The sequence below is a fragment of the Sceloporus undulatus genome, chromosome 2 (genome assembly GCF_019175285.1).
Source record: "Sceloporus undulatus isolate JIND9_A2432 ecotype Alabama chromosome 2, SceUnd_v1.1, whole genome shotgun sequence".
Classification (NCBI taxonomy): Eukaryota; Metazoa; Chordata; class Lepidosauria; order Squamata; family Phrynosomatidae; genus Sceloporus; species Sceloporus undulatus.
Window position 1 is genome coordinate 232,951,078 of NC_056523.1, and position 25,064 is coordinate 232,976,141.

At 39.6% G+C, this 25,064-nt stretch overlaps 1 protein-coding gene across 1 annotated transcript in view; it reads right to left on the reverse strand.

Moving 5' to 3' along the window:
- ADAMTSL1 (ADAMTS like 1) overlaps positions 1-25,064 on the reverse strand; it is a 628,141-nt gene that overhangs the window by 501,988 nt on the left and 101,089 nt on the right. Inside the window, exon 2 of the mRNA XM_042452391.1 lies at positions 9,528-9,647. Within this exon, the coding sequence (XP_042308325.1) occupies positions 9,528-9,647 (120 nt within the window). The remainder of the gene's footprint in view (positions 1-9,527; positions 9,648-25,064) is intronic.

Here is a 25,064-nt window from a genome sequence, read left to right on the forward strand (position 1 = left end):
CAGAAACACCACCTCCTGTTCATATTACAAGTGTCTGTGCAGCATCCCTTCAGCAATCCTTTACCTATATGTTGAACGCATTTGAAACACACGTAGCCTTCCATTTTCTGAGAATAGCTAACACAGAGAACTCATCATGATCAGACCAGTGCTGCCATGAAAGTAAGAAGTAGATAGGGAATCTGAAGCAAACCCAAGAAGCACCATATCTTCTCCTGAGTTATTCTAATAATCACTGTTGTAGATCATGGACAAAAGTCATCCTGTGTTGCTGAGCTTGTACAACAACCAGGATAACATTAAGGAGTACAGATACCATTGCACCCAAATATACATACACACGGATGCACACACTTGCAACACAATAGCTGGGGTGTTATTCCACTAGTCACAGCAGACGTTATAACCTCCCTCTTCTGCTATACTTCCCAAGAAGGCTAGAAAGGCACACTGTCTATAATGTAGAGGTAGGGGGACACATATATCATTATGACAAAAAGGGGGGAGGAGTGAAATCCCTTCTTTTTCCTTTTGGGGTTCTTCATCCAGCAAAAGTGCAATAAAAGCCTTCCTGGAAATCTGTCTGAATTCACGGAAATGATAGCAGGCAATGCTGCTGAGACCCAGTTATTTATATAACCATTTGATAATATGCCCAAGCATTTCTTTTCCTGCAGTGTAATAATGGACAAAACTACCTGCTTCTCCCTATATTAGCATCAGAGACTCCACAATTCCTTGTGCCAGGGTTAGAAAGGAAAACAGCAAACCTTTCCAGCAGCTTATCACAGCTGTATCACAGTTTTCTCCTCTCCTTTGTTAAGCATTAAGGTAATGTTACGCAAATTCAAAATAGCTTTACCAGAAGCCATACTAATGCCAGCTATCACTTCTAATCTTTATTACTTTTTCTATAAGTCTTTGAAATACTCTTTAACTTCAAATTCAATGAAGGTGTAGTATTTCTAGTAGAGATAAACTAAAATATGCCTTATTAAAGTGAACTTAATCTTGCAGCTTTTGGTTTATCTTGTGCATCTATCAATCACATTTTTTTTCAATGTGGCTGTTTAATTTACAATGATCAGGACAAAGAGTGAATGCAAAATGCTGAGTTTTCACAGTAAACCCAGTGTACTAGGGAAACAGCATATGGTGATATTTTAGAGTTTATAAATTTCACAATAAGCTTTGTTCATTTCCACCTTTGCACTTCTTAAATACATTATTTTTACCATCAAGAAATTAAGCCAAAAGGATGACAAAGGAGGGTATCACTGTCTAAATATACATCATGCAGACCCAAAGTGCTCTGAGTTTCAAACTTAAATCTGCATGTGATGTGAGGAAGACCCTAAAACAGTTGTTTCTGCAAGCAAATAAAATGGTCAGTTGCTGGGCTTATCTGTCTAAGGTCAGGGAAGTTGCAACATAGCTGCAAATTGGACATAAGCTTGAACAGCCTTCCTAGCATTGTTGTTGTTGCAATTTCTCTGTAACAACATTCATTAAAAGGAATGGAAAAAGTTAAAATGGTTGAATAAGGATAAATCAGCTAAAATGGACTTTTCTGTTAAAATTCCCTACAAGTTCCACTTAAATGGTAATACAAACCTTTGGGTTTTTGTTGGTTGGTTGGTTTTTTGGATTATGACTGGATCAAGGTTCTGAGAGTTACAAATCCCAATTTTCAAATCTCTGTGTGAGTCTATGTTGGTGGAAAAAGTTGTCCCCAAAAAGCAGATTTCAAAGCTCTGGCAAGGTGTTAGGATGGTAAACAATTGCAACTGACACATCATTTGACTACAACTTCAAGATAGGCTTCAGAACTAGAAATTATGGGATGAGAATGATTTCAGTCATGTCAAAGATGCAAATAAAGAAATCTAATACCATAATTCAAAACAGAAAACTTCAGACTTCCAATTAATGAAGTGTATTATCAGGGGAGGGAGGGCAGTGAAACCCATAGATGAGCAACATTGTCTGGCTAATATGTAGAAGCATGAAATGCACATGGTTTCCTTCTCCTATCACATCTATTTACTCCAAGGGTTTTTGCCTGAATTGGCTGCTTCAAGAAACTATAAGGGGGGAAAAATCAACTGATGTATATAAAAGATTAGTATTTGGATAAAATTAAAATTAACACACAAACTTATCATTAAATATTATATCCTGCACACCTTTTACCATAAACTGAAGCAAAATCACAATCAGATTGTGATTCAGTACGAATTCACTCTTTTCCAATAGCCCATTCTCAGATTCCAGGAGAAAGAGAAAAACAAGATGAGATATTAATCTCTAGGAAATGGGCTTTAATTTAATTTCAATCTAATTTTGATTAGGTAAGTCATTCCATGATTAACTCTGCTTCAGTAAACTTCAAAGATACATTTAAGAAAAATACATACATTCCATTCAAAATGATGCAATATGCAGAAGGATATGAATATTAAGAAATGTAAGGTACAAATTAGAAATAGAGATAGTCACACCTTTTCCATTAAGCACTATTTTTCTTCAGTGTTTCATCTAGCCGTTCTAATTTTCACTACAAAATGTTCATTATTAACACAATCTACATTAACCTGGCAGGGGGAAAACTGGCCTGTGAGATTCATTTTACAGTCCCTGAAAGCCCCAGGTCTTCCCATTTAGTTCTTTCCATCTGAATTGTTGGCCAACCTGCCTGCAACACCCAAAATGCCAGTAAAGATGACAGTTTGGATCTCCTTGTTGCTCACTCCTCTTGTAATCCTGGGGGGAGGGACCTTTAAATGGGCAATTTGGGGTGAATCCTGGAACCAGAAATGATGTGACATCTACACAACCAATTGTGTAGCCAATGGGGGAATGTCCCCTGCCCCCTTGATTTATACTAAGTACCTTTAGAAAACACAAACATAAATAGCATTTTTAAAAATATATTCAAAATGGCCATATATTGAAATTGAGTAGCACCAGTTGCATCCCACACTGGGGTTTCACCTCGTGTGGGGGAGTGGGGCAAAAGGATATGCCTTCAGCTCCTTGCCCAGCGCAGCTTTACTTGTGAGTAAAGTCATGCCAGGCAGGGAGGAAGGGGTGCCCTGGGCCTCTCTGCTTTGTCTGGGCTGAGATAGTTTCCATTCCTTCTTATCTGTCCCAAATAACCAAGGGAGTCTTCTGGCGCTGCAAATGTACACCTTTGTACAGCTTACCATCAGCTCCTAGCCCTAATGAGCTTTTGTGCTTGTATTCTGTATGAGTACCACATTCTAAGCCTTTATATACACACTGTTATATACATACTAGCCCTTCAAAAAGGCTGTTTGTTACCACAGTTTGGCTCTTTTTTAGGAGCAACCCAGTGGTCATGTCTGTGACAATCTACCTCTCTGAGTTCCCTAATGCTCCTACTCTTGAGCTTGCCACATTCTCACCAACTTTGCTTTGTTTCCTTCTATTCACTGTGTCCCTGCTTCTGCTTCTCCACAGCCACATGTGTGCCCATGCATTTTTAAAAATACACTCCTAGGGGGTTCATGCAGGAAGAGCTCATCTATTTGAAGAGCACAGTGTATTCCCAAAGAGAGTTATTTGTATGCTGTTAAGATCAGGATTTGCAGCTTAACATTACAGGTGGCCCTCCATATCCACAGACTCTTCATCTATAAATTTAACAGATTCTGCGTCCATGGATTCAACCATCCATGGCTTGAAATTATTTTTAAAAATCCCAAAAGCAAACCTTGATTTTGGCATTTCATTTAAAGGGCACCATTTTACTATGCCACTGTATTTAATGAAACCCCACAGATTTTGGTATCCACAGGGATGGAGGCAGGGGCTGGAACCCAAAATCCATGGATACCAAGGACTCACTGTACTTTCATATTTTCACACTTGAAATATATGTTTTAAATATTTGCACATGCTCATCTTATTAAATGCAATGGCATCTCTCTTCCAGTAGTGAGTGCTCTTCACTCATAGGAAACCATCAGAACATCCTAGAATTATTATGGGTAATTATTTTCTATACATCTGAAAACCTACTGAAATCTTATGTTTGACCATTTATAAAAGCCGAGAAACTAGAACACAAAGTGTGAAACACTCGAATTCTAGTCCAGTCCTATCTTTGAATATATTCTTTTTAGGATTCCACTGTCAAAAATAGCAATACCATATTTATTGTTTAAAATAAGCAATACCTATGCTTCTAGCCCCTTTGAGACTAACTGAAATAAAGAAGTTGTCAGCATGAGCGTCATAGACTTCAGTTTACTTCCTCAGATCTGAGGAAGTAGACTGAAGTCTACGAAAGCTCATGCTGACCACTTCTTTATTTCAGTTAGTCTCAAAGGTGCTACAGGTTCTCTCTACATACTGATTCTACAGACTAACATGGCCATATCTTTGAATACCTTGCTTAAATTTGATGGCAAATACATCAGAAGTGCTGGCAGTGTAAATCTTAGCTTATTTTATTTTTGGACACAACCCTTCCTGAAACAGCCCATGATGACCCATCAAAAACTCAATAGGTCCTATTTTTGTACTGCTTGCCTGCATTGCAAGAACATGTGTATTAACAAGAACATGAAAGGTTGTCATACACAGCAGGTAGACTTCCTACGGCTTTGGTGGATGACAAATTACATCTGGGTTCTCTAATGTATTTTCACTGAGCAAATTATTTTGAATATAACTATGATCAGATTGTTGTGTAATAGACATTTTGTTGGACCTTAAAGGAAATGTCTTATATCCTTGAAATTACATGTCAATGTGAAAATTCCAAAGGCCATCACTGCATTTTTTAAAGGACTGCATTAAGCAGACATTAATAGCCCAGAGAAGTTATGAGTGACTGTCTGGAAATTTTGCTGAGAAGATTGTTTGAGAGTTGTTTCCAGTTGTTTTCTCTGTTTAAGATCTGGCACAGGTTGTGATAAATTTACTGCTGTTAAATGGGCTGCAACAGGCTTACAAAGCAATTACATAAGATTCTGATTTGTTGCTCTTCCAATTACAGATAATATTTGCCACAATTTACTACAAGAAAAAAAACACTATGAATTCAAACCTCCATAATCATATAATGCCAGGACTACACTGGCCATCATGTCAATATTCTCAACTGATTCAAATATTGATAATTAATGTTGATTGACATCACATCACAACAGGATACATGTTTGTGTGAAGGAGGCATAACAGATCAATCACAAGAGAAAGAAATATCCTATTACTTGATTGCATTTGCCTTGATGACAGTTCAAAAGCAATGCTTTTCAACTTAGTTCTCACATTCAACAGTGACTCATTAGTACATGTGAAAATCAATTCTCTATAATCATCCATTAAGCTAACACTCTGTGATATATGTTTTAAATGCCACATCCATATTTGAAGGTAGGAAATGTTTTCATCTTACTTTAAAGAAGACATCATTATTATTGAAAAACAACACTATTTATAAACAGTCTAAATAGCTAGTTGCAGCAGTAGGATTGAACAGGGGAAGTATTTGCTCAAGATGTTACAAATAAACACATTAACTTTATCCAGACAATATACCTCAGATTTATTGCAGACATCAGAATCAGGTCAGTGTGCAACTGGTTGTCATGGGCAAACCGTGGTCTCCATTGTTTTGTTATAACCGAACCATGCTCATATTTAGCATGAGCAGGTAAATTCTTCTGTGTGGAAAAGCTACAAGATAGTTTTGGCAAATACAAAACTTGAATTCCAAGCTATTGGGTGAAATTTTCTTTTCAGCAGCAATATCTTGAATGGCTGTCTAACTGGGTGTGGAGAGGGGGGAGGGATAGCATTGTGTATCAGATATGAAATAGCCCACATAAAAAGAAATTAAATACCATGTGTTAGTTAGGGTCAAAAAGGAACTTGGAAGAAACGAAGTTCAGCATCTGGGAGCATCTAGAAATATTTGCGAGGGGAAAGTTGATGATAATGACAACTGACATTGTTGCAATGTTTTGGATCTTTCTGAAAAGTTAGATCAGATACTCCAAAGGGCCATGCAGCTGTTGCTTTGCCTACAAATTTGTTTTGCTTACTGCTACTCACCTTGACGCTTAAACCATGCATGATATAGAAATATTCATATCACTTTAGTTAGCATATCGGTGTGGCATACAAATATGATTAAAGCCCTCTTGGCTCATAATAAAAAATGTGAAATCACATAGCCTAAAACCATGGCTATATTGTAATTGCAAACATCAAGACATTACAAATTTGACATACAGACAAGGAAGGATGGTATCCCTGCAGTTCACAATCTAGGCCAGCTTGCTGTTGATACATCATATGTATAACAACTGAGATGACTGAGGAAGTAAACCAAGGCTAAGGAAGTTTGTGCTACAACTTCTTTCACACAGTCTCAAAGGTGCTGCAAGGTTCTTTTGAATTCTTAGCAATGTTACTAATACAAAGCATAGCATAAACTCACTGAGAAGAAATACTTTCTGGTAGGAATCTTCTGGATAATTTATAGGGTGATATCACTACAGAAGTACTTGCAGCGAGACACAACACCACAAGACCAAGACAACAGGCCAAATCAACAAAACAGATACAAACTCTAACAAAAAGGTTGCCTGTTAGTCTAGGCAAAATGGCATCAGTGGCATTTGATATGCAGTGATTCAGGCTGCACATCATTAATCACAGTGAAGTTAATTGTAACATCTTTACAAAGAATCTTTATTGTTTTGGCAGCAGAACATTGCTGATTCTACATAGAACTCTCACTAATGAATTTATACACTTGGCTAAAACAAAGTGTTGATTTTACCCAATGTATGAACTCTTTGGGTGGGATTGTGAGAATCCTAGAGATAGTTTGCTGGAAAGCAGATTAATTACCACAAACACAAGGAACTGTTTAACACTCCCTCTTCTGTTAACCCTCTTATTTGACCTAAGCAAGATTTATCTAAGTGATCTACTTAATTTTTCTAATGCTTTGGCCAACTGTTTTTCCCCAAACGATACTCATCTCTCACAGCAGAACAGTAGCACAAAACATTTCTTTTAATTCATTTATACCAAGAATAAGATTTTAAACAATGAAAAAAAATAAGTGTTTTAGTTACATAACCTTACCAGTCGGGTTGTTAGGGCTACGTACCCTTACCCGTAGAGATGCCTTATTATTAGGACTATCCCGTATTGGACAGATGGAAAGCTTGTACCTTATAGGGCTGGCAGGTATCCCTTATAAGGAGTGTAACCTATTTGAGGGGCAGAGATTTTTTTCCTTTTATATAGATTGAACAAGATGCCCTACCCCCAAAATTTGTGTACATGATGTAATTTAGGGATGTGGACAATATCCTAACTTTACATAGAAATACATGGCTAAATTAATTGCAACCAAAATGTCTATTGATTATTTAATTAGACAACAAACTTCCTAATTGTCAGTCTTGCATGTCATGAATTGTGCTGCCTCTTATTGCTATTTTGGAAAACTGGCAACACTGTTTACCACACAGGGGTGAAAGACAACATTCTTTTGATAGATCCAAATGCTACTGAAGTAAATATAATTTCTAACAGATTAGAGTGCACCATAGAACTGGCCCTGTCAGTTTTCTGAAGGACAATGTGTGGATATCATTTAACCTGCTTTGCAATCATTTAACTAGACTACTGCCCTAGGTGGATATTATTCTGTTACAAATACTAAAATAAGATTCAGCTTCCAGCTAAACTAGCAACTGCACATGGAATGAAGGAAGGCAACATCTTGTCTCAAGCTACCGTTCTGGACAAGCCCCTGCTTCATCATGCAATATACAAAAGGAGGCAATGGGTAATTGCTAAAATTGTTCTAGAGATTTGTTTGTTTTTTGGCTAGCCACAAGAAAACATTCATCCATCTGTAAAACTCTGCCCATCCTCAGACTGTCCCAAGGATACGATCAGTCAAGTAATCAAAACAAAATACTTGTTAGGCTCCCTACAAAAACACTATTGCAAGCAAAATTCCAACAGAACAAACATTGAAAAGTATGGATCAAAAAGCTTACTTTCAAACTAATGATCACTGGAAGATTTGCTGTCATAGGAATTTGGCTAACTGGACTCAGTAATACTAACCTTCATCTGCTCCAGGACAGCAGCGCCACAAATAACAGGGCCCTATCACACAGGGTTAAAATCCCAGCTTACCTTTCCCAAATTAAGTGCTAGTTCAGGAGGCAGCTATGTCCTATCACACAGAAATTGCTGCCAAATTGCTGTCCAGGTCCATCCTGGATGCTGCCCAGATCATGTAAGGCACTTCGGTGGCCTCTTTTCAAAAACGGAAGCTAGAAATTGCCACCGAAGTGGCTTACAGGACCCGGGCTGCATCCAGGACGGACCTGGGGGGAAATTCAGTGATGATTTCAGTGTGATAGGACCTGGCTGCCTCCTGAATTAGCACTGAATTCAGGAAAGGTAAGCCAGGATATTAACCTGATGCGATAGGGTCCTTCGCTAAGTACACAGAGGTTGTTTTTTTAATGAGTTACACTTAGGTTGACACTTCTACAGCAGGGGTAGGTAGGATTTGGTCCTCCATATGTTGTTGGACTTTAACTTACAGTGTTCCTTGCCACTGAATATGCTGAATAGAGCTGCTTGAGCATGCAGTCCCAGAAGAAAAATGGAAAGCATGTATTCAGAGTAGAGGAGTAGAAAGAGACAAAGTTCCACATGTTGTGTGATGGTCCAAAATCTTTTATTTCTTAAAAAGCCCAATGTGTTTTGGTCTTGTTACCTTCTTCAGGGGCTATTACCAGAAATTTCTGGAGTCTCCACTCTCAAAGTGGATTCTCTGAGTATAGAAGGAAACTCTTTTACTCCGCTACTGGGCATGCAGTCCAACAGTATCTGGCAGGCCACATGATTCTTTGTTTTAAATAGTCTTGCTACTTCACCACCCTCTAGCTTTTCCTTCATCTTACTTCAAAACTGGTTTTTATTTTCCAGTGGCACCTTAGAGGCAGGCCATTCAAGAATTATGCAATAGCACCACTCCTTTTTGTTTATAACTACCCTGTACTGGTGCATCATTTTCAAGTCACCCTTCTTTTGGTTGCCTTTCTCTGTTGTTGGCTTTGAACCATTCTAGCCAGCCTCCGAGGCTACACAGAGTTCTCTGTTCTTCTGACTCCAGAGCTCCCCGGTAAAGAGGCTAGAGCTGAAGACAATTTCCTTGCTTGATTGTCGTAACTGGCTCTGAAGCACATGTATTCTTGTATTAGTTCTGTTTTCCTTCTGGACTGCTTCAGACCAAATCTGTATGTTCTTGGGACTGTCAGGATAAGAGGAAGCAAGGAGTGTCAGCCACCAACAGCAATTCCCAACCATAGGCTGAATCCTTTTTTTCCTGTTTCTTCCCTATAGCCCCAAATTCTTTCTCTTGCCATTTAGAATACAATGAAAAATCCTTCTAAGATGGCATGTCATTTACAACATACACAGAATTTTTAAAGATAAGACAGTCCTACCGTATCTTCAATTTTATGGTTGTCCAGCAAATCTGAAAGGAAATCTTCATTGAGGCTTTCTCTCCGAATTAATGTGAACTCACGTAGAAATACAGCCCCCTGACTTTGCTCTCCACCAACCTAGAAATGTAAGATAGCACCATTAAGAAAAGTAATGCTTTAGCTTTGTTTGCAGTATTATCAAAAGGATAACCAATACATGTTTAATATTACTTATTTATATTATTTATACACAAATCTTTCACCAGAAGAACATTCAGGATGGCTTATAGATCCATAAAAAACAGTACAAAATCCAGGAGGGAAAGGGAGGAAATGGAGGCTTGTGACATATTCCAAACTAACTGATTTATTTTAGCTTGAGTTTTCAAGGATTGCCAGTCACTTCCTGAGAGGCACTGATGGAATACAATATTCAAGCCTTGAATATACATAAATACTATGCCATATCTTAAAAACTACTCACCTACAAATTGGAAGATATGATACAGGGGGGAAATAGTGCTACAAATCTAGTTGCCATCAGTTTTTCTCCACATTTACCTAAGCCCTGTTGGGCAACACCACTACATGTTCCTATAATGCCACCTACAACATCAATGGTGCATTTATTTTCTCATCCTCCAGTGTGATGTATGTAAACATTTGCAAGCAGTACTCTCTGCAGTTTACATTAGACAAATGAAAACATTTCCACAAAGATAATATACGGACACAAATCTGATGTTAGAAACAGCTAGTCCAAACCTAGTGTCAGAACTAGGGATACAATTCTTCACTAATTTTCTTCTTGAAGGAAGCAATGAATAATTTTAGCAATTTTTCCTCACTGTGAGAAAGTCTTCAAAAACTATGCAGTGTTCTAAGTATATTCATAATTCAGGACTTACTGTTCATAAATTCAAACATGATTATTTTGCATATAAAATAATATTTGTACTCATTAATATTATCTTCTATTATTATTATTATTAACCTTTATTTATAAAGTACTGTAAATTTACACAGCGCTGTACATACAATCTTCTAGGCAGAAAATGTTGACCGCCTGACCAGAAAATGCCTTTTCTGGAACAGAAAATACTGTTTTCTATGTAAATCAACCATTGCAAATTTTGTGCAAAGATTCTCATCACTCCAGGATTTGTCTCATCAGGGTTTCTCAATACTCACCCATTTCCCCTTTATCTTCCCTTGGGATACACAGTCACTGATTTCAAAGGAAATGTGATTGGACAAAGAAATTTCAAGATAAGTTTAGAAAAGGAAACTGTAAACTTTGGGTATCTTCAGAAATGCCTGCCTATTAGCTGAGGTCTGAACATGAATAGCATTGTCTTCATTTAATCCCTATAATTTGATAAATTTGATAAATTTGTCCCAGTGCATGGAGAAATCCTAATCCTTATTACCTAAGTTCAGAAAGAAAGAGAGATGGAGAGAGACAGAGAGTAGTGGAGAGAAGAGCAACTGCAAATGCCAAAATGAAGGTTTAGGCCTCTGCCTCTTGAATTAGGGCTTAAAATGCATCCAGAATTGCATACAGTTGAGCAGTATATGTGGAAGAGTACTACAAGCAAGTCCTGCACTGCCACCTCACTAAATGCATGGGTCTTCTGAAGACTGAATATCATTACAGTATCATGGTGCAGCCAGCGTAGTGTATCGGTATGAGCACTAGACTATTAAGCTTATCGTACAGCACTTGGAGGGATGGGAATGGAATGGAACGGAAGGCAGGAAAACATGTGTTACTACACAGGAGAACACCACCAATGCTGCCAGGAGTCCCCAAGCCATTCCCCATCCATTCCATGGCAGCTGATTTTGAAGGACGATTTTGAACCCTTCTTCAAAATCAGCTGCTAGGAATGGCTGAGGAATGGCTTGGGGACTCCCAGCGGCATCAGTGACATTCTCCCATGCGGTAACACATGTCCCCCCATTCCATTCCATTCCATTCCCGTTCCTCCAAGTGCCATGCAATAATCTTATATGACTCAGAGTTCAATTCCTTGAGCATAAAACCCCACAAGTCACACACTCTCAGCCTCAGAGGATGTCATTAGCAAACTCCCTCTGAAGAAACTTGCCAAGAAAATTCTATGATAGATTCGCTTTAGGATCACCATAACTCAAAAATGACTCAAAGGCACAAAACAACAAAGCACATATAAACCAAAAACTAAACTAAACCTTCAAGGTAAGACTGTCTTTAACAGAACCAGCTTTCCAGACAGTAGAATGTATTTCACATTACAGAGACAATTAACATGTTAACAGCTAGCAAACCTGTGTATTCACCTACAAATACTAGAATATTTATAAGTACTTTAGACGTTTTGTGGCCAGTGTGACAATTATCATTTCCTATATCCCACCCAGATGACATGGTTCATCATTCATCTAACTAGTTGTGGTCCAGAAACCAGCTTTAAATTCTAGCTAGACAGAGGAAAAATAAGCCCAAAGTCTCAGCTGAGATGTGATGATACTTTTTTGCTTTAGTATGTTCCTGATTACTTTAACTGTGTCGGCACGCAGGAACCAAATATCAGCAAACAGACAGCATTGCTAATGAATGGCAAGTCCGAAGAAATCTGGCTTAGGGTTTTGTGCACATATTTTAAAAGTTTGTATGCACACATATATTAGGCTATGTCATAATAAGTACAAACATAAGTTAAATAGGTGTTGATGCTATTTGTCAAATATTTGCACAAGAGTTCATATAGTACTATGTTCTTTAACATGCTCATTTAACTTTGTGTTTCATCCACCATCAGTTTTCAGTACTTCAATTTCTGCAAGACATTACACCGGGGGGGGGGGGGGATCACTCGATTTACCGTATATAGTCGCCTATAAGTTGAAAAATGTATGCCCCAAAATGAACTCCAAATGAGTTAATGCTAATAAATTTTGTGAAAGAAGAAGTGCCCACCTTCCTCTGTAGCCTTGTAACGGCTCCCTGTTTGAAGCCCCGGTGCCAGCTCTCCTCTCCTCCTCCTCCTCCTCCTCCTCCTCTCTCTCTCTCTCTCTCTCTCTCTGTTTGTGTGTGTATGTGTGTGTGTCTGTTTCCCAGGCTCTCAGCCTTCCTGAGGAGCCAGACCTAACAAGCTGCTGCTCAGAGTAGGAACACAAAGAAAGTATGCCCAGGCTTGTATCCCATTTTGCCTGGAAGTCCTGGGGGTGAGAAGGAGAGAGAGAGAAAGCCTTGTCCTCTATTTCTGAAAGCCACGAGTCTTGAGAGTCCTGGGGGTGAGAAGGAGAGAGAGAGAAAGGCCTGTCTTCCATTTCTGCAAGCTATGAGCCTTGGGAGTCCTGGGGGTGACAAGCAGAGAGACAGTGGGGTGTGTTCTCCTTTTCGCAAGCCATGTGCCTTGGAGATGCTTTTGGTAAGGGGAAGAGTGTGTGCGTGTGTGTGTGCGTGCACGCTGAGGTTTGTTTCCCCTTTTCCATGCTGAGACTGATGCTTGGGAGAGGTCCAGAGAGTAAGATATAGGGAGGGAAGTGGTGCTTTATCCCCCCCCCCCCCTTTAGACCTTTTGTAACATCCTCCATTGTTTGCTCCTCGACTTATCCATGGGTCATATCAAAATCCATGATTTTGGATCCAAATACTGCCCTCGACTTATACATGAGGTCGACTTATACATGAGTATATACGGTAGACCCACTGCTGTTTTTTTAAATATGGGGAAACAATCAATCAAAAAAAGTCAGAGCCATCAAGAGTTTGAAGTCATAGAATGTTACCCTATAGGCACTCTAAACCTCAGAATCCTATTAACGCACACTGACAATATGAATTATCCTCAAACTGACAATGAAACGCTAAATAAAAATATGGCAATCCATCCCATAAATAGATTTCAATTTTTATGTCTTCCACATGGAATGACTCAGAACATTTTCAGTCAGAAACCTTGAATCCTTGGGCAAATGTCACTTGTGTGGATACCTGTTTTCAGTCTTCCAATTTGCCTAATCTCTGGTAGGATTGCCATATCACCCAATTGGGTGGGTTTTGCCCAAATTCTAGCTGTGTCATTCCTTATCCATGTATAGAGGAGGGAATTTCTGCAGCTGTATGGGTAAGTGTATGGTGCTGTCCCAAACACAATCTGAGCATCAGGCCAAAGGCTGATTGCTACACAGCTGATAACCAGCAGCTAATGAGCAAGCCCAGTCACAGAGTAGCTTACAGTTCAGCATTTACTTTAGTAAATACAAGCCTTACGTCCCAAAGAGAGTTCAGCAATGTCCAAGTCAGGTAAATGGCATCCAGAATCAAAAAACAGAGTCGAAATCAAGTACATGGCACCCAGAGTCAACACACACAGTCCTGGTCAAGCACACAGTTCAGGACCACAATGGGAAGCCAAGTAGGTCAGATAATCTCTGACAAGTCAGGGAGAGAAGGGCTGGGATTGCCTCCACTCGGCAAATGTACATAGGATTAAGTTGTCTAATGTATATGAATTGGCAGGACTATCTGCCAGAACTGGTACTGCACTCTGTTCTGTATCTGAGACTTGTGGCTCTGGAACCTCCTCTTGCTCTGGCTCAGCAGAAGATCCCAGCATGTCCACTGCTTCAGTCCCTGAATCAGAGTCTATGACCATATTCTGGAAGCAGCGCATGACAGGTGCTTCTAAATGACTGACCTTTGTTTAAGCCCTGCCTGACATCCATAGTGTCCTATATGAGCCTGCACAGGTTTTGAGATCTTCTTTTCGAGCTGCTGCCCTTAAAGGCAAGTTTGGCAGGAATGCAGGAAATAACATTTATTAATGGTCATTCTCAGTATGAAGCTAGTTGTTTCCTCTCACCTTGAATATAAATCAAAGTGCTTTCGCAACACTAATTTGGGTGCCTGGAGCAGATTGTTTCCCAGCATCATCTTCACTTGATGCTGAATGAATGTGTGAATGGAAACAATATTGTTCATACTATTTTCTAATTATACGATCTGAAGAGAAACCAGAGTATTGTTCATACTGTTCGAACAGAAAAAATAGAGAACAATGTTGGTGCCAGGCAGGCCCCCAAGGGAAAGGCTTCCACATCCAAGGTGCTATGGACAGGAAGCCCACCTCCAGGGATGTAGCCAAGGGGGGGGGGTTCTTGGGGTCCGGACCCCCCCTTCCATTAGAAAAATGAATGGTGTGTGCTGCTGCGCTGCCGCACTCAAGCCCCATTATAATGGTGGCACTTAGTCTGGACCCCCCCCTTCCCAAAATCCTAGCTACGTCCGTGCCACCTCCCATATAGCATCAGTAGAATATAATGCTAGATCACATCTGGTGCTTTTAAAGGTGTAGTTTTTAAGCTTGATAACTTTATTTCTTTATTTATTTCATTTGTACGCTGCCTTTCTCTGAGAGTGGGCCCAATGCATTTCCCAGACCAAATCTATTTAAAAAGCTTTACAATAAACTTATATAATCCTAACAATTCAAGATTTTTATTTAAACTATTTTAGACTTCCCTGCTTATTTAGACATTTGCAAAGCAACTGTGGAAATATTTAGCCTATCTGCTTATATATTGTGTGTCTTTGTCTCAAATTAAACTATAGAACCAGAATCATGACTCGCTAGAAGATATCCAGTATTTTCAAATGAAGGATTTGTACAGAGTGCATTAGTGCATAGTTATTGCAGCTTTAGCAAGAGACTTGGAGAGAAATCATCTGCAGAGGAAAGGGGAGAGGTGGAGAAAGAAATAATTACAAAAGGGTGGATGGAAAGTCCAAGGTCTCACAGCACAGCATAGCTTGAATTTTATGCTTTACAATAAATTGGAGAGAGTTTATATCTTGGTAAAGGGGTAGAATTAAGAACCTGTCCATCCCTTTTGAGTGCACTAAGCACTGCTGTAAAATTAAAAGTTAAAATTGTATATTGCTATTAGACAAATATGACTTTATGAGTGCTGGGAATTTTTAAAAAAAAAACACATGCAAAGACCCTGCACTAGATGGTTAACAATGAGGTACACACCCAACTGCATTACATAAGAATCATTGCACCATAGCAACAGTGAGTACAACATAAATCAGGTGGGAATTTTAAAATATATCAAAATGGGAAAGTGCCACAGAAAACTTCCAGCTGGAAAAGTGGCAGTTGTGGTCAGTGCTAAAAAGCAAAAGGACCAGCTGTTAAGCAAGGCAGAAGAATATTTGTAAGTGCAACTGCAATTATATGAGCAACACCACTTGCAATAAATGAAAACCTCATTGTAGTTGAACCGGTGATTTGTAGAGCTAATCACTATGCAGTTGTGCATTGTTCAATATGGGAGGGAGAAAGAAACACGGGACATAAATCAAAGTGGACTATTTCTGGGGTCAATTATACTGCATCCTATCACAACATCCTACTTTCAGAGTTTGCACAACTAACAAAACAAAGACCCTCTTATCCATATTAGGAGATGTTGCAATGAAATAATTTGCTAGTTTGTCTTCAAAACAGAAATATGTTCCATTCTCTTTAGAAGATGTGTCTTTCCAGAAGCACCTTATCCCTGCAGTGGTAGACCAGTAATGTCTTCTATAGTAATCAACTGATGTTCAGAAGGGAAGGTAAGAGCATAAACTGGAAACCTCAAATAAAACCTAATGGCCAACTAAACAGAAAGATTTTTGCCATACTTCATAATACTGTACCAATGAAAATACAGCAAACACAAAGCAAAGAATTAGGCAGTTATCATGTGGCAATAAAGGTCCTGTTCCGCATCCCCTTCAGATAAGCTGTCATCATAATTGGTTGGCATGTAGAGAAGGGTCTTTTTGGCAACTCTTGCAGAGGCTGCTATGAGATGTGATGGTCCCTTATACTAATAGGTCCAAAATGACTCAGTATTGGCTACCACATTCTGAAAGCTTCCAAGAAAGGTCTGGAGATTATATCTTCCAACCAATATCTATTACGTGGCCTAGAAAGATACTATGATCCTTGAGATATCCTGCAGAACTAACAAGGAAATATTCTCCCTGTCTATATTTTAGCATAGTTAATCTAAGGCCCAAGACAGATGGGCCAAAAGGGGTGTGGTGGCAGCGATACTAGGGTTCTGGACCACGCAGCAACCACACAGTCAGGTCCCCTAGTATGTAATGGTGGCAGCCCATCCACACGGGTGCCACCATCTCAATGTAAAGGATGGGCAGCATCCACACATTGCTACACATCCATTACATCATGAGTGCACCACTGGCGCACTCGTGATGTCCACCCGGCAACTGAAAAAGAACCCTTTTTTCCAAGTTCTTTTTACTACAGAGGGACGCAGTCTGTCCTGGGTCTAAGAGTGACCAAAGCTATCTCAGTCCACTGTTCAGGCCTGAAGCTGGATTGAAATGGATCTGGAGAATCAATTTCAACCAAGAAAATCTGGAACCGGGATGCGTTCATATGCTCCCACATCTTGCCCCAAAATGACAAATTTTACACTGATTCAAATTATCCGACATAATGATATCCAGGTATGGATTCCTCAATAAAGGTTTCACTGTGATTACCTTTCCTCTACACTTTGCACCAAATCTATCAGACTTTCCAGTGTGACATAGGCCCAAAGCAGGTGGGCCAAAAGTGCCAGCTTTGTGCCATGTTGGAGGTGTGGCATTTACATGACATACATCTCAAATGCAGCCAGAAGGCACACCGAACCAGTCCCAACCTGGAAGAGCTGGCACAAAAGGGAGTGGCAAAAAGCCCCTCCTTGCAGGTGGCTGGGTCGAGGACAGCAACAGCGGCCTGGATTGGGGCTGGGCTTGTGCGGTTGCCACGGCCATGGCGCAATTGGCCCTGATGCAGCCATGCACCACTCTTTCAGGCCCATTTTCATGACCCCATAATCATCCAGAAAGAGTAAGGGTTAAGCACACTCATGACAAATCATAAACTAATGATGTTTTCGTTAATACCTTCAGCCTATTCAAACTGAATTTTATTCATCAATAAGACAGGCATGATGTTGATATGTCATTAGGACTTGCTTTGATCATGTCATCTAAGCCAGTGTTGGCGTGGCAAAATCAATGAAGTATTTAGCAGTGGTAGCTAGGCCCAGATGCCGCGTGAAGGGGTGAGCTCCCATCACTACTCCCAGCTTCTGCCAATTTAACAGTTCGAAAGCATGCAAATGCAAGTAGATAAATAGGTACAACGCTGGTGGGAAAGTAAACAGCATTCTGTGCAGTCATGCTGGCCACGTGATCACAGAGTAGTCTCTGACAATGCTGGCTCTTTGGCTTAGTAACGGAGATGAGTACCACCCCCTATGGTCGTTCACAACTTCACAACCTTGTCAACAGAATACCTTTACTTTTACCTAGCTAAGTCATGTTCTTCTATTTTCACCAGAAATTTTTCATAATACACCATAGCTATTTCAGCACTCTCTGTGGCAGAAGTGAAAAAGTACAATTTCTTTGCTGCTGTCTTCACCATGAAATAAACTTTAATAGGGACTCTGCTTTCTTTTTGTGGTATATGTCCTTTATTTTATTTTGCATTCAGTCATAATCCCTGCCACATCATTGTCCTGACCTCTCTGGAAAATCTGTGTGTCAATGTAGCTCTGTAAGGGGGGGGGCGTGCAAGAGAGAGAGAGAGAGAGAGAGAGAGAGAGCTATCTGTCCACTTCATAAACCTGTCTGAGCAAGCAAAGTCAGTGGGCTTCAAAAACCATAGGTGAAATTAACTGAAAATTCAGAAAATCATTTGGATCCACATGCTGATGATGGATCTAATAGGTTCTCCATCCCTAAGAGGTTTAGGCAAACTCCATCAGATAGCAATCTATCCATCACAAATGGACCACAAAGCGGTGTCATTAGATATCCAATTCACAATCATCAATGCCTTTTCAAGATTACTGAATACAGCATCTAGTCAAGGTAATACAATATAATAAACCATAGCAACTCTCCCTCTCTACTCTCCTCAGATTGATAGGTGGTGTGCTGCACTCCCTTATGTTTCAGAGTCTTCATATCATGCACCAGATCAGCTCCCATTAGCATTCAAGAACACCATCTTTACAGAAAGAGACAATAATCCCCATGGGCTTGGTAAACTGATAAACTGTAAATGATATAGATTATAGAACAATACCTAGTCTCTCATTCACCTGTAACCCATCCACCTACATCTGTCATTGTTCGTTGCCCACTACCCTTATAATGGTATCATTTTGATGCCCAAAGGTCTTTTTTTGTTTTCAAGACAAATCTTTCCTGCCAGGACTTCTCTACTATTTACAAGACAGAGACAGAAAAAGAAAATCTAAAACTGACCCCAAAAGATCTAAAACCAGTCCAACCTCTGCCTATGGTTCACAGTTCCTGAACAAACAGGTTGTTGCTCCCCTATTCGCCTTCCCACTTCTTTTTACTGAAGACCTAGATAGCAAACACAAGAGGAAAAGATACCCTAATATCCAAAGTCACTTTTCATTTACAGCAGGGTAGGTAACTCTAGGACACCCAGTATGATGTAGTGGTTTGAATGTTGGATTACAGCTCTGCCAACCAGGGTTTGACTCCTTGCTCAGCCATAGAAACCTACTAGAGGACCTTGGGCAAGTCACTGTGGCTTCTAGTCTGCACTTTCGCAACCTGATTTACAGCTACTCTCTCTCTACACTTTGCACCTCTCTACAGCTACTCTCTCTCTCTACAGGACCTTCCAGACATGGGGTGGGGTGGGGTGGGGGGATGAAAGGGCCACTCCCTCCAAGCACAGCTCATGAGAACCTCTATTCCATCAAAGCTGTCTCTCTTGCTCTACTGAAGCCTAGTGCCGCAGAGTAAAAGGAGTAAACAGAGTAATAGAGCAAACAGAGTAAAATAAGGCCATCTGCAAGCCTCTTTGAATAACTGTCCAACCACTGATAGAGACATATTTGCAGCAAAATTTGTTTGTTCTGTCGGATTAGGGTAATTTCTAGAGTCTCTAAGAGATGTTAAATGCACAACTTGGAAGCATTATTCTTTTAGACTACAAACTCTTAGAATCTTCTAGAGAGTTGTAGCCCCCACCCCTTCTCAAAAACATACTTTTCCAGGCTTTGGTTAGATGTTTAGCAAGACCATCCTTTATAGGAGATCATCTATTAACAAATGAAATGTTCAGACTATTAATGTGTAACATATTGATTTCATAGCCCTAACATTATTGATTTGTACTTCTGCCCTTAGTCAGTGTTCTTATTAATAAACACATGGATTCTCCTAACTAAAGGCTACATCCAACATACTTTTACCCACTCAGGGGATGATCTTTGACATTCTGTAAACACCTTAAATGTGTTACTTTCCAAGGGCATTCCATATTGCAGAGAAGATCCAAGACTCCTGATAGATTGGTCCCCAGAGGGGGGAAAAGGAAGTGTATTACTCTTTCTTTCTTTTTTAAATCCTTCTATGGAAGTATGTATTCCTTATGGTGAGCATTTTTATTGTTGTTCTCCTCTGTGCAAATAGAGACCCTCTTCAACAGTGAGAAAGAATTCTGCTTAAGAGTTGTCCAGTCCAGCAGGACAGGAATTAAAAATATTTCAGCACAAAGGGACATACAATAAGTGTTAGTTGATTATTATAAAGGCTTGGTTTCTCTTGAATGATTGAAAGAGTAAAACAGTTTTGTCTATTTCTACATCCACAGAAGTACCTTGTTACTATATCACAGGCCTCTTGCACAGCAAAGTTACTTGGACAAGGAATGACTTCCTGTTGGGTCTCCAGATGTGTCCGCATTGCTGCCTGCTGCCAAAAACACTTGCTGATTAGTACTGCTGTGTTGCTTCAGGCAAGGGTGGGTTTATTTTCATAAAAGGGGGGATGAGGAGGGAGAGAAAAGCACAAGGATTGCTGAAAAAAAGGCAAACATTATAAATAGTCACATTTACACTATGCCGAAATGTTTAAAATGAGGTGACTGCGAGGAGGATATTGTTGAAGCATACAGAATCCCGAGTGAAAAGAAATTCTAGTTCTCGATGGTGTCTCATGAACAATTCCTAACTAGATTAAAACAATAAGACACACTGCTTTTATTCAGTGTATTAATATAATAACCTGAAACAGATCCAATTTTAAATTTTAAACAAAAACGGACTAGGTAAATGTTTGACTAGATAAACAGATTGGAACACTAAATACCTTAAACTGCCAGGGAGTACCAATTGTAGAACTGTAGGAAGCGCCTGAGATGTAGAAGAACTGGGCATCAATATTCCTTTGCAGCAAAATTATTGCAGCCTCCAATATTTCGCTGATGAAAACTAGGACACATATGGCAAAAGTTATTAACGGAGGATGCTGTCTCTATTGCTGGAGCCTACTTGGGAAGGGCAACATTTTTAAACTCAATTTGCAGCAATGACATAAGCTGAGGGCCAAGGGAGAAGTGGGAGGTGGAGAGAGAAGACCAGATTAACCAAGACTGTTCCTGCCAAACCATAATTTATGAATATAGATGGCAGATTTCTTTCCTCATCTATACTGCAATCCTAAATGGATTTAGATCCAAAACACACTGCAGAAATAATCCAGTTTGAAACTGCTTTAACTGCCCTGTCTCGATGGAGATCAACACACAGAGGGTAAGGATGGGAGCAAATCAGATTGCTCCTGTCCTTATACCGTCTCATTTGCGCGATCGGGAGAAAGATGATCACACTCTGAATGCTTATCCCATTCTTCTCCCATCTGTGAAATGTAATGGATCCATCATTTGGTATTAACAGGAGTTTCCATTAATACCAAATGACAGGTCCATTACACTTCATGGATGTAAGAAAAATGGGATAAGTGTGCAGAGTGTGCTACTTTTTCCCCCAATTGCACAATTGAGAAGGGATAAGGACAGAAGCAATCCACTTTACTTCTATCCTTACCATCTGTGTGATACTCTCCAATGCAATTCTGGGAACTGTAATTTTGTGAGACATTTAGCCTTCTCTGTCAAAGACCTCTAGTGCTACAATAAACTACAATTCTCAGGATTTCCTAGAACTTAGCTAGGGCAATTAAAGCAGCCTCAAACTGGTTTATTTCTGTAGTGTGTTTTGGACTTTACTTTCAACTATGTATGTAGAAAGTTGAGCTACATACTATCTTTTAATATTTACAGCAATCTGATGATTTTTTTCTTATTAAGAAAGTTCTGTTGCGATCTAAGAGGCCTCACTTCCAGGAAAGTGTGTAGTGGGCAGGGCCCCCGGGAGAAATTTTCCAAGGCAGAGCAAGATTGCTTTTTGCCTCCGGGAGGGCAGTCCTCTCAAAATTGAGACTTTTCAATAAAGATAATGGTATAACATTAAATTTTAAAGTTGTTGTTTTTCCTTCTTTGTAGAAAAATATGATCATGATAAAATATGAACAAAGTAGAGAGTTTTTTGGTTATGAAAGCATAACTGAAATGGACAGTGAAATGAAATCAAAATCTAAATTGTTCATAGCAGAGCAATCTATATCATTAATATTACCAACATTATAATAAAAAAGGCTTTACAGTGTACATGACATAGCAGGGCAAATCCACATGCCATGAAAAGCAAAAGGTGCTTTTGAAATAGCTCTCCCCTTTCATTGGCCTGTTACAGACTCTCAAAATAAAGCTGCTTCGGGTCTCTTTGGAGGTATGCTGTTTAAATGATGCATGCATCCTAAGAATCCGGAAGCTGCACCAAAGCTGCCCTCCAGTGCTTAGGAATGGAGTGGCTTTGGTGCGAACTCTGGACTCTTAGGACCCATGCATCATTTGAATAGCATACCTCCAAAGAGACCCGAAGCAGCTTTATTTTGGCAGTCTGTAACAGGCTAGAGTTTCTTCAAGCAACTGCATTCTATCACTCCTGTGGCATTGACCTCTGTGGATAATAGCTTCATCTTCAAACTATTTTGTTAGTTATAAAGCCTGAAATAAAAGTGTTCTTTCTCATTTTCTACAAGGAATGCAGAGGCCACACCATTTCACGAAGATGCTCCATCATCTATCCCACCCTTATTTAATAAAAGGGGACTTGTATTAATGGTACACCGTATGCATATGTTACAACAAACCCCACAAGTTCCCAGTCCAAACAGCAATACATTTCACATGGGAATGTCTTATTCCACTTGAAAACATTCCCATCAGAAATTTCGAGGTGTCCTTGAAATATATTTAATCTCTCTTGCCCCTCCCAGTCTTTGTTTCTACTGAAAATTGAATTCATAGTTCCCTATTTACAGCAGCAGCCTGACTCCCCTTTAGTATCCTGTGAAGGAAATGTGGCTTTGTGCTAATTATTTTCAGTCCTTAAACAGCCACAATAGATGAGCCTGGTTAATGTATTCATCGAAATAAATTATTTAAGCTCCATTTCAGCCTCTCTTTTCTCAAGGAAGAAAAGCAACAAAAAGCGATTTGCATTCAAGAATTACAGCATGAAGTGCCCCCTCAGACAAAGCCACCAGCAACTTAACATCTGAGACAGACATTAGCAGTGATGGGGCTGTTATTTGTAAAGCATACACACGCCTACACTTGACCCCCAGTGTTCTAACAACAGAGAAAGCCAATATGGCCCCAGCAAATGGAGTGGCAAAGGGAGCGGGGAGCAGAATGTACAAAACACACTAGCAATGCTTCTGCTGCCAAGCAACCTTGGCTGAAAAAAAATATGGGCAGCAGACTGTGGGAAAGAAAGATGAACTCATATAGGAGCAAACAAATCAAAGCTTTACATCTACTTTAAACCCCTGTTGATTAGAACAATCTTGCTGGTGACCCACCAATGGCCAGTGAAGACAAAAGGCGGGGAGATACCCCTACAAGGGAGTGCAAATTACATTTTAAGCAAACTATTTATTTGAAGTCTCAGCAATGTTGTGAAACCAGAATTGTATTTTTTTTAAAGTTAAGACTTGCCACCAGATTTAACCAGGGTGAATTTGGGAGCAAGACATTTCGGGAATTTTGTAGGAAGTTGAGAACGTCTAGATGAAACTAGCAACATTTCTCACTGAAATTTTACACACGTGTATATAGGGGTGGTTTTTTTTTCATTTCTTTACGGTGAATTTCCCAATATTCACACAACAAGGGCTGGTCCCACCATTGGGCAGATATACACCTGCCCCAGGAAGCAGATTTCAGCAGCAGATGCTAATAATTTAATTTATTAGTATCTAATTTTTACCATAAGGAAGAGGAGAGAGGGATTCTCTACCTGCGTGAGAAACAAATTAATTTGTGGTATGTGAACAGCAAAGTGCATTGGCCTGGCGCTGCATATCCATTTTGTTTATTTGCAATTTCTTCTAGTTAAAGGCCAAGATCCATGCATATGCAGTATAATTTTATATCTAACTCCATATCTTCCTGGGTCACATACATCAGTGATAAAGCCTATCCATTAGGGTTCCTAACTTGGTTCTTCAACCGCATTTTTGGCAGAGGCTCCCACAGAGCTGGCCAGGATCCCTTTTTGGCTTAGCTAGGCCATGGTTTCTCTGGTGGCTTCCTATCTAGTCCATGCCAGACGTGCTACAGCCTCATTTGGCAGCTGGTGATCTTCTCTACTCAGCATCCTCTCCTGCATGCTCAGCTGCTTTCATGCTAATATTTTTGTTCTACCGAGCGTGTTGCTGTTCTCAGTTGAAACTGTTTTCATCTAATATTTTTACACCTAACACAAGCATGTCAGGATACTGAGGTTCTAGATTGGACGCAATGGTGCAGGGGAGAGTTGGAGAGAAAGTTACATTTTCCCTGAAGTTTGGTCATCTCCTTTATGGGATCCTGAGGATGAAAGCCTTCAGAAATATTCCCATCACAAGGACTGTTAGGCCTGATTACACTTATGTGGGAACCCATATCCTAGTCCAAAACAATATGGAGAGAATAGCAAAGTGTCCCACACACTATGTATCCCATAAGTACATGTACTAGAAACTAATGAAGATACTGGAAAGCCTTCATGTGTTAAAATATATTCACATGTGTTAACACCAACAACTGACAGACCATGAAATATTAAATCACTATACATATAGCTAACAATAAAATTGCTAATGATATATATATATATATATTCTCCAATCTCAAATAACTGAGTTCTGAGATCATGATGTATATACTGTAGTCTACTGCTAAAGTAGCTAGCTAATAATGTGGAGAGAGACTTTCCCACTATATAGGAGTTTGCTAAAGTCTACTAAGGTCCTTAGTGACAGATGAATAAAGTAAAACGTTAGATACAAACAACAAAGAGGAAGAAATGAATAATAAGTTATTTTGGTTTCTGTCTTCCTCAATTGCTCTGAATAAAACAAAGGTGTACCCAAAGTGGCACACATAGAACACCAAAGATGGAAAACTGGTATGTTAGATGCCATCTTCTCACGTGAGACAATGTTGTGCCAAGTTATAAACATAGAAATTTTACCACTTTATACTGTTTTGCATCTGATAATATTTCAGTAACAATCACTGGCAAATTGGACTGGCTCTGTACTTCTGAATT